The sequence below is a fragment of the Geospiza fortis genome, unplaced genomic scaffold (genome assembly GCF_000277835.1).
Source record: "Geospiza fortis unplaced genomic scaffold, GeoFor_1.0 scaffold338, whole genome shotgun sequence".
NCBI lineage: Eukaryota > Metazoa > Chordata > Aves > Passeriformes > Thraupidae > Geospiza > Geospiza fortis.
Window position 1 is genome coordinate 1 of NW_005055466.1, and position 9,990 is coordinate 9,990.

General features: G+C 51.4%; 4 protein-coding genes and 1 long non-coding RNA gene across 6 annotated transcripts; all 5 read right to left on the bottom strand.

The window, feature by feature from the left end:
• Positions 1–3: 3 nt before the first annotated feature.
• Positions 4–693, bottom strand: LOC102040301 (mas-related G-protein coupled receptor member H-like; the record flags this gene model as incomplete). The annotated part of the gene is made up of 1 exon (XM_005431468.2): positions 4–693. A coding segment is annotated over one exon (690 nt), but the record flags the coding sequence as incomplete, so codon positions are not given.
• Positions 694–707: 14 nt separating this feature from the next.
• Positions 708–1,460, bottom strand: LOC102040476 (the record flags this gene model as incomplete). Its single annotated transcript, XM_031065823.1, has 2 exons — positions 1,395–1,460; positions 708–1,298 (listed from the first exon to the last, which is right to left on the bottom strand). Coding segments are annotated over exons 1-2 (657 nt in total), but the record flags the coding sequence as incomplete, so codon positions are not given.
• Positions 1,461–1,635: 175 nt separating this feature from the next.
• Positions 1,636–7,372, bottom strand: LOC115949291. Of its 2 annotated transcripts, XR_004082825.1 has the most exons (4): positions 7,272–7,372; positions 4,933–5,032; positions 1,814–1,932; positions 1,636–1,736 (listed from the first exon to the last, which is right to left on the bottom strand). It is a non-coding gene; the product is annotated as an uncharacterized LOC115949291 (long non-coding RNA). The 2 variants fall into 2 exon arrangements; XR_004082824.1 differs by lacking the exon at positions 7,272–7,372 and having other exon boundaries at positions 4,933–5,814.
• On the bottom strand, positions 6,059–7,033 carry LOC102040643 (mas-related G-protein coupled receptor member H-like). Its single transcript, XM_005431470.1, has one exon. The coding sequence runs from the start codon at positions 7,031–7,033 to the stop codon at positions 6,059–6,061; it is 975 nt and encodes a 324-aa protein (XP_005431527.1).
• A 1,993-nt stretch (positions 7,373–9,365) lies between the features above and the next one.
• Positions 9,366–9,986, bottom strand: LOC102040816 (mas-related G-protein coupled receptor member H-like; the record flags this gene model as incomplete). Its single annotated transcript, XM_005431471.2, has 1 exon — positions 9,366–9,986. A coding segment is annotated over one exon (621 nt), but the record flags the coding sequence as incomplete, so codon positions are not given.
• Positions 9,987–9,990: the final 4 nt, after the last annotated feature.

The following is a 9,990-nucleotide window of genomic DNA, read 5'->3' on the forward strand; positions in this document are numbered from 1 at the left end:
CTGCTGCAGGAAATTGCAAAAACTGAGAAGGAGAGTGAAGAGCACAGTGATGACGATAACGATGTCGCGCCTCTTGGGTTGCTGCTGCTGGGAGCCCCACTTGGCCTTAATGAAATCAATTGTGCTGGAAACAAACACGGGTGCAAGGAAGAGGAGCAGGATGATGGTGTACATGGAGATGAGAGGCACCCGGCAGTGCTCCTGCTCTTGTGAGTGGCACAGGAATATCACCGAGGGAATGACAGTGAAGAGAGCAAAGAAGGCCCAGGACTGGACACTTCCCACCACCAACCACATCCGCTCGGAAAGGTCCCAGCGGCAGCGCTGGAAGATCTTGTGCATGTAGAGCACAGTGCCAGCAGGCCGGAGCCAGAACAGCCCCCAGTAGTAGGAGACCACTGAGAACTGGAAAAGGAAACTCAGGTACAGCATGGGCATGAGAGGAGAGCAGGACACGTCCTCCACCAGGAAGAGGAGGGCGGAGGGGACTGTGAGGAGAAGGAAGAGGGAGTCAGCGACAGCCAGCTTGAAGATGCCATAGTTATAGGTTTTCAGGCTGAGGAGCCAGAGCACAGCCCCATTGCCAGCCAGCCCACAGAGGCAGATGAGCAGGGTCACACTGTGTATGGCCACGGTGGTGACCTCTGTCTCACACAGATCATCTCCTTCAGTGGGTGAGGCAGGAGATGGGGATACGGTGTGGGTTGCTGCTGCTGGGAGCCCCACTTGGCCTTAATGAAATCAATTGTGCTGGAAACAAACACGGGTGCAAGGAAGAGGAGCAGGATGATGGTGTACATGGAGATGAGAGGAACACGGCAGTGCTCCTGCTCATGTGATGGGCACAGGAATGTCACTGCAGGAATGACAGCAAAGAGAGCGAAGAAGGCACAGTATTGGAAACTCTCTGCCACCCACACCAGCCTCTTAGGAAGGTCGTAGTGCCAGTAGAGCTTCCAGAGCTTGTACACATACTGCACATCGCTGTTGAGCATCAGTCGGAACAGCCCCCAGTAGTAGGAGACCACTGAGAGCTGGAAAAGGAAACGCAGGTACAGCATGGGCACAATAGGAGAGCAGGACACGTCCTCCACCAGGAAGAGGAGGGCAGGGAAGACGGCAAAGAGGAGGAAGAGAAAATCAGCAACAGCCAGGTCAAAGATGCCATAGTTGGGGATTTTCAGGCTGAGGAGGCCGATGACAGCCCCGTTCCCAGCCAGTCCACAGAGGCAGACGAACAGGGGCACACTGTGTATGGCCACGCCTTGGAGAAAGAGGTTGATGCCTGCAAATGGGTCCTAGGAAAGTGATGTTTATGTATTAGATAATAAACACACTTTAATGACTCTATGTGGTTATGATGGATAAAACAATCCCCTGTTGTAAAGTCTCACCACACAGAGATCAGGGAGAGATCCTTCTGTGCAGATACGGAATTCCTGCTTCCAAAGGCTTCCCATTGTGTTTGAAAGTTTATTTCAGCCGATTTCCGTGTCAAGATACAGACAGGATGCACAGGGCAGAGGAGGGGGGAGCTGGGCAGGGCCCTGTGGTCACCGGGAGAGGGTGGCAGGAACAGAGCAGCTGCTGCAGGAGAGGAAGGTGGGGTAGGGAGGAAGGCAAATATCCCACTGACCTGTTCCCTGTGGGGCAGCAGCAGGCAAAGGGCTCTGTGCAGATCAGCGGCGCTTCCTGGTACCTCTTGCTCCTTTGGGATCCGTGTCCTAAAGCGGCTCCTGCCAGGTCAGAGACATGAAGGAGAAAGTGCCCAGGTCACCAGGAGCTCCCCATTCCTGTCCCTCTGGCTCCTCACCATGTCCTGTCCTGCTGTTGCTCCCCAGGGCTCAGTGGAGTCACAGAGGAGTTGGAAATTGCAGCTTTGGGTACGTCACAACTTCACTTCCTCCGGGCTATTCATCTTCGGTTTTTTTGCTACAGAGGAAGTGAGTCTTGTCAAAAGCTCGAAATGAAGCATTTTGAAAATGGCTTTTCCTTTCCTCCTGATAAGAAACATTCCTGTCCTGTAGAATGTCCCATTCTCCGACTGCCTTCCCTTTCCTGACAGGTTTCTACCATTCCTTGTTTCTCTTCCCTAAGGGGTCATTGTCCCTGCAGCAGCAGAGGGATGCTGGTGGTGCTGGTGGCTCTGGAATGCTGGCAGTGCTGGCAGTTCTGATGAGTCAGCTGGGTGCTTCTCGGAAGTAGCTCCTATTTAGGGAAGAGCTCTGGGATCATTGCCAAAGCCTCCCCATGGCCTGAGGAAGCAGAGCTGAGCTGCTCCCTATCCTATCCTATCCTATCCTATCCTATCCTATCCTATCCCCATCTCTGCACCCCATTCCCACCCCGCTCTCCATCCTCACCCCATCCTATCACATCCCACAGGTTTCCCAGATGGAGCTGCTCCCCCACTCTGAGCGTGGCCTCTCAGGCTCTGCTCTCCTCTGGCTTTGCCAGCATCCAGACCCCCTCTAGCCCCCTCTGACCCTCTCCTGACCCCTCCAGCCTGCCCTGACACCCCAGAACCCACACAGGGCTGATTGTTTTCCCCTGACAGCTCCATTCCTACCCCGCTCCACCAGGGACTCTGGCAGTGTCCCTGCTCCTCCTGGCCATAGGGTTCTAGGCCCTAGGAGGGAGGAGGAAAGCCCAGCTCCAATGTGCTCCTCAGGATCACACAGGATGGTAATCGTGGCTGGCACCAGTGCAGAAACAGATTTGGAGGCCTGCAATGGTTTCAGGGAAAGTGTTGTAACAAGAAGGCCAAAGGAAAAGTTCAAGGCAAGGTCACCTTTAATATCTCAGCACTCAGTGAACACAACCACCAGAGGTTACCCCAGCCTTCAATTTCCTAATCCGGGTTCTCTGATAATGGTTGCTTCCAAATCCCTCCCTATGTTCCAAGTTGGTTTCCCCCTAAATTGTATCCACCCCGATGTAAACCGCTCCCCTTACTCCTCCCCTAAGGTTATCCCGTTGGCTGGCTGTTTGTACCTGCCCACCGGTTTTGGCCTGCTATGAACCCCTAGAGGGCTGCTCTCTCCCTCTTTACCTTCCAAATCTCTGCATTAAAGGAGTATTGGCAGACCAGGCAGTGAGCATCCCTTGACTCTTTTACTTTTCTCCCTGATGCTGGCAAAGTTAGTCCCACTGTAGAGCCGCAGCTCTGAGGTTCAGCTCCTGGTGAATTCATCCCGGAGCTGTTCCATACACCTTGGCATGGCTGCAGGTGTCCTGAAAGAGCAAGCTAAAGACTCCAGTGGCTGGCACCCAATGTGGGGCACCATTTGTAGCATCCTGCATTGCTACTAGTGAAGTCCAGGGTAAAGAAGCAAAAAGGGCCTTTGCATGGTATCCACAGATGTTTAATTCTGCTGTGAGGTGAGATGTTCAGAGCTCACAAACCCACTGGCAAAGGTAAATAGGCCCTTGCCATGAACGTTTTGGGGACAGTAAAATGGATCAATGTAAAAAGCAGATATGGTTTCATCACCCGGAGTGATAACAAAGAAGATGTGTTTGTTCATCAGACTGCTATAAAGAAGAATAATGCCAGGAAATACCTCCACAGTTTAGGAGATGGAGAAATTGTGGAATTTAATATAATACAAGGAAGAAAAGGCCCCCAAGCAGCCAATGTGACAGGACCTGGTGGAGTTCCAGTGCAAGGTAGTAAACATGCACCAGACTGCAAACCTGCAAAATATTATCCATGCCATAGAAGTCCTCCACACACCTACGAAGGAAATAGAACCCCAAACCAACAACCATCAAGCCCCAGCAATAGCATAAAAGGAAGAAGAACACAGAACACCAAAGAGGTATCCTGCATCCAAAAGCTCAGGTTGATAATGAAAGAACCTTCTGGTCCAATAAGTCCCACTTCTTCTAATACCCTTCTCCAATTCCTCCCTGCTAGTAAAGTCCAGTGGCCTCCCTGCCCCCCTCCCACTTTCCCCTTTTCCTTTCCATTGTCCTATTACCCCTTTTTTATGTTCCCACAAATTCCTACCACCTTTTCCCCCTTTCCATGGCCTCCCTTCACTAACCCCTTACCCCAGAGTTCCTTAGTAATACCAGAGGGAGGGTAATTGGGAGGGAAGGAAATGAAAGTTCCCCTAAAGTACCCATCTTTTTCTGAAAAGTTAATGATTTCCATTTGGAGTTTCCAGCAGGCACAGCAGCACCTACACTACCTCGTACAGAGCCAATTACAGCCAGCAACACTACCACACGTAGCAGAGAACCAGTCCCTGCTGAAGGAACCTTCTCCTGACTCACTTTCCTGATAAACCATTCTAAGAAAACCCCACACCCGTCCTGCCAGCTCTAATACACTGCAGAAAATCTGTTTGGACATTGAGAACTCAGAATAGTTTGCATTTTGAAAATTGTCTTATGTGGGCTTTTGATTGTTTTTGTCATTTTGTGTTAATTCAGTTAATCCTTCAGAGAAGATTTCTTAATAATATAAAAACTGGGAGTTGTGGAGGCTCTGGGGAGCATCCCTTAAGTTAGGGAGATACAAGAAATTTTCCTCAAAGCTGTTACCCCCCATTGGCTCTTTCCCCTGTTCCTGTGTCTGGAAATGAGTCCTATGAAAGTGGTATTTATGTATTAGATAACAAACACACTTTAATGACTCTGTGTGGTTATGATGGATAAAACAAACCCCTGTTGTCAAGTCTCACCGCACACAGCTCAGGGAGAGATCCTTCTATGCAGGTAAGGAATTCCTGCTTCCTAATGCTTCCCATTGTGTTAGAAAGTTTATTTCAGCCGATTCAATGCCAAGATACAGACGGGATGCACAGGGCAGAGGAGGGGGGAGCTGGGGAGGGCCCTGCGGTCACCGGGAGAGGGTGGCAGGAACAGAGCAGCTGCTGCAGGAGAGGAAGGTGGGGTAGGGAGGAAGGCAAACATCCCACTGACCTGTTCCCTGTGGGGCAGCAGCAGGCAAAGGGCTCTGTGCAGATCAGCGGCGCTTCCTGGTACCTCTTGCTCCTTTGGGATCCGTGTCCTAAAGCGGCTCCTGCCAGGTCAGGGACATGAACGACAAAGTGCCCAGGTCACCAGGAGCTCCCCATTCCCATCCTGCTGGCTCCGCTCTGTTCCCTGTCCCTGGTGTTATTTCGCAAGCTCGGTGCAGCCACAGGGCAGTCGGAAATGGTTTTACATTTTTGGTTTCCAGAGAGTTCCACAGCCTCTGAGTTATTGATCTTGATTTTTTTTCATTTTCCCTACGAATCAAGCGCTCTTTTTCTTTGTTGTGAGAAATGACGTCTCGCTTCTTAAAATTTTAAAAGGTTTATTAAACTACAACAAGGGTCAAGGTAAAAGGAACAGTGCTCGGGTGCGCATTCGCAGCCAGAGGCACGGCCAGAGGCACACCGACCGAAATAGAAACAGTCGTTGTACCCGCTTGGTAAACCAACCCCGGTAATCCACCCCCCACATTCAGACCCATTCCGCTTTTCCAACACAGCTCCTCCTCCGTCCCGCCTTCCCGGAGCTTGTGCAGCGCTTCGGGCTTGGACTCCCCACCATGGTCAGAGATCAGCATTACAACTTTCCACATGAACACAGTACTCACGTTAGAAAAACTCCAAATCTTAACAGAGCTTCTTTGAACATTATAACACACGTTATAATGTTCATTCAACGTTTCTGAGAGTCAATCACTACAGCACCTGTTTATAACATTTTGAATAGCTCCTCATTTTCCCATAATTAGAAATGCTCCTTCCCTGTAGAGTGTCCCATTCTTCAGCTGCATTCCCTCACGTGAAAATTTCTGCCATTCCTCCTTTCTCTTTTCTGGGGTATCATTGTCCCTCCAGCAGCAGAGCAAAGCCGGTGATGCTGGATGCTCCAGTGTGCTCCCTGCAGAGCATCCCACAAAAATCAGCCAAGGCAATGCCCCTGCTCCCTTCTCCTGCAGGAATACAGCACCACAGGGAGGGCAATCCTGTGGATATTGATTAATCAGGTGACTCAAGGAAACCTTCAGCCTCTGTGCTAAGGTCCTTCAGCAGAGCAGTGGAAGGGATCAACAGACTCAGACCACTGTGTCCATGGCAGGATCATCACTGTCGTCAGTTTTTTCTTTCTGCTTCTCAAACACCCTCTGGAGGGAATCCCTGAGTGCCCCCACTGCACAGTGCTTGCAACAGCTCGCCATGGAGCAGGACCTCCAGGAGCTCCACATGGAGTTGTCTGTCATCCAGCTACCAACCAAGAAGTAGATGAAGGGTTTGATGCTGCTGTTGATGCTGGCGAGCAGGAAAAAAAACTGGGATGGCACAACGATGTACCCGAGCTGCTGCAGGAAATGGCAGAAGCTTAGAAGAAGAGTTAAAAATGCAGCGAGGTGGATAACCATGTCACGGCTCTTGGGCTGCTGCTGCTGGGAGCCCCACTTGGCCTTAATGAAATGAACTATGCTGGAAATGAGCAGGGGTGCAGCAAAGTGGAGCACGACGACGGTGTACATGGAGATGACAGCTGCCCGGCAGTGCTTCTGCTCATGTGATGGGCACAGGAATGTCACCGTGAGAATGACAGTGAAGAGACCAAAGAAGGCCCAGTATTGGACACTTCTCCCCCCCAGCCACAGGCGCTCAGGAAGGTGCCAGTGGCAGCAGAGCTCACAGAACTTGTATATATACTGAACATTGCTCATGGGTATCAGCTGGAATAACCCCCAGTAGTAGGAGACCACTGACAGCTGGAAAAAGAAATTCTGGTACAGCAGGGGCAAGATAGGAGAGCAGGACACATCCTCCACCAGGAAGAGGAGGGTGGAGGGGACTGTGAAGAGAAGGAAGAGGAAGTCAGCAACAGCCAGGTTAAAGATGCGATAATTACCACTTTTCACTCTGAGGAGGCGGATGACAGCCCCGTTCCCAGCCAGCCCACAGAGGCAGATGAGCAGGGTCACACCGTGTATGGCCACGCTGGTGACATGTGTCTCACACGGATCATCTCCTTCAGTGGGTGAGGCAGGAGATGGGGACACGGTGGTCACCTCCATGGATGGACGCTGGGCAGGCAGTGGGATGTGGCCCCTGGCTGTGGTCAGAGTGGATGGGCAGTCAGTGAGGGAGGTGGGAGGGTTGGGCTGTGCAGCAGGGGATGTGGAAGGGAAGCACAGGGCAGAGGAGGGGGGAGCTGGGGAGGGCCCTGCGGTCACCGGGAGAGGGTGGCAGGAACAGAGCAGCTGCTGCAGGAGAGGAAGGTGGGCTAGGGAGGAAGGCAAACATCCCACTGACCTGTTCCCTGTGGGGCAGCAGCAGGCAAAGGGCTCTGTGCAGATCAGCGGCGCTTCCTGGTACCTCTTGCTCCTTTGGGATCCGTGTCCTAAAGCGGCTCCTGGCAGGTCAGGGACATGAAGGAGAAAGTGCCCAGATCACCAGGAGCTCCCCATTCGTGTCTCACCAGCTGATCTCTGTTCCCTATTGCAGTGCTGCTTGCAAGACTTGGTGAGGTCATAGGGCAGTTGGAAGTTGTTTTCAACTTTGTCTTCGTCAGAGCTCCACTCCCTCATAGTTATTTATCTTGAATATTTTTTTCTTTGACACAAAGGAATTGGCTTTTGCCAAAAGCTCCAAATGAAATATTTTGCAAATGGCTCCTCATTTACTTCTGATTAGAAACATTCCTTCCCTGCAGTGTCCCATTCTCTAACTGCTTTCCCTCTCTCAGCACGTTTCTACAACTCCTTGTTTCTCTTCCCTGAGGGGTCATTGTCCCTCCAGCAGCAGAGGGATACAGGTGGCACTGGTTGCACTGGAGTGCTGGCAGTGCTGGCAGTGCTGTTAAAGCACCTGGCTGCTTCTCAGAAACAGCTCCCATTCTGGAAAGAGTTCTGACATCTTTCCCAAAACCTGGGGCCAAAGTGCCACAACTGAGACAAGAATTCCCATTTTTGTCATCCTTCCGCAGGCTTACGGGGCCCAAAGGAAGGACAGCACTCAGTTGCTTGCAGCCAGGTTATCAGCACTTAGAGCCCACACTAATTACTGCCAATCCCCTTGATTATGCAATGAAAGCTATCAGGAACCAGGTTTAGGGGTTCTGTGATCCCCTTCCAGCCCTTCATTGGGGCTTATCCTGCTCCTCAGATACAGGAGCCCTTGTGTTTGTTTTTACCTGACCCCAGCCCTCTGGGCAACCTGTGCCAGGGGCTCACCACCCTCACAGGGAAGAATTTCTTCCCACTATCCAATCTGACCCCACCTTCTGTCAGTGGGAAGCCATTCCCCCTTGTCCTGTCACTCCATGCCCTTGGCCAAAGTCCCTCTCCACCTCTCCTGGAGCTCTGCCAGCTCCTGGATCATGAAGTGTTTGCCCTTGATAGGACTGATCTGGTGAGATTCCATAGCTGGGGACACAAAAGAGGTGACAGTTCTGGTCCCATGGCCAGCAGTTTCCAGGAGAAGCATCCCAGATCCCTGAGGCACATGTCAGCCCGGGTAGGAATCATCTCACGTCAGTTTTCTTGGAATTCCTTGGAATTCACTGTAGGCTGCTGTCTGACTCCCAATGGAGTGTGGAAGATGACTCAGAGGAAACCTGCAACTTTCTAAGGATTAAAGCCAAGAGAGCAGCATTGATTTGCCTCTTCTCAGAAGAGATGACATTACTGAAATCCTAAATCATCCATCTGCTCTGTGCTTCACCTCATTCACAGAATTTATTATTGCGTGAATCCTCTTGGAAACTGCGTGGTGAAGGTGAAGTACCACTGAAATTGTGGTACACAAGTGGCAAAATTAGATTTGAAACAGAAATCATAGGTTTTGTCTTGTAGAGTCCTAAAAATCCACCTGTGCAATGCGAGGTGGCGATTTGACCCTATTCAAAGACAAGTTTTCAGGATTAGGGTTGCTAAGAGGTACCTGATGCAGAGACAAACTGCTTTTCCCAGAAGGAATGAGAAGTTCTTGGAAATGTCAACAGATGGCTCATTCCAGACATTGCAGGCACTAGCCTTTGGAGGAGCTCTGGTGTGAGACAGGTACCTGCCCTCCTCACAGATGATCCAGAAGAATGGGAAAAACTAAGGATATGAGCCAGTTTCTGACACTGTTTCCCAGGGACAAGCTCTGCAGCAAATCCCTGATGTCATTTATTCAAAAAAATCTGGGGCAGGAATTACCACATTGAAAAGAAACAAAAAGAAAAAATCCAAATCTGATTTAGGGGTAGCAACAAAATTAAAAAGGTCAGTACATCAGAGTTTATTCCTTGAAGCCAAGGCAATGAGGATCATTCCATGGGGAATACAGGAACAGGACTGAGCTCAGAGCCATGTGCTCCCATACTTCTGGCTGTCTCTGAGGTGCCACATGTCCAGAAGTGCCTCACAGAGCTGTCACCTCCACCACAGTGTCCCCAGGGCCGTGGCTCCCCTCATCACTCCTGGCTTTCTCCTCAAACACCCTCCGCAGAGCGACTCTGACCGAGCGCTGGAAGCGGCGCCGCCGGCAGCTCCCCACCAGCACGTAAATCACCGGGTTGAGGGAGCAGTTCAGCAGTGCCAGGAAAAAAGAGGGGTCTTCTGGGAATAAATCACCAGAATCAGGGAGATTGATGAAAACCTCCACGCAGAAAGGGATGCCAAAGGCAAAGAACAGCAGGATGTTGAGCACGATGGCCACAAAGAGCTTCCCTGGCTGCCGCCTCCGGGAGCCGCAGCGCAGCTTGAGGAACAGGATCAGGTTGGAAACCAACATCATGAGGGAAAAAACCACACAAATGGCGAGGGCTACACCTGCAACCGCGGTCCCAGAGTCTTCACTGTAGGTGGAGGTGAGGTAGAGGGAGGAAACAAAAGCCCCAGCGAGGGCCCAGAGGGCCCCGCTGACGACGGCCGAGAGGTGCCGGGGCCGGTGGCAGCGGTACCAGATGGGGCACAGGACGGAGATGCAGCGCTCCACACTCAGGGCTGCCAGCAGCCCCAGGCTGCTCAGGTCAAACACGTGGCAC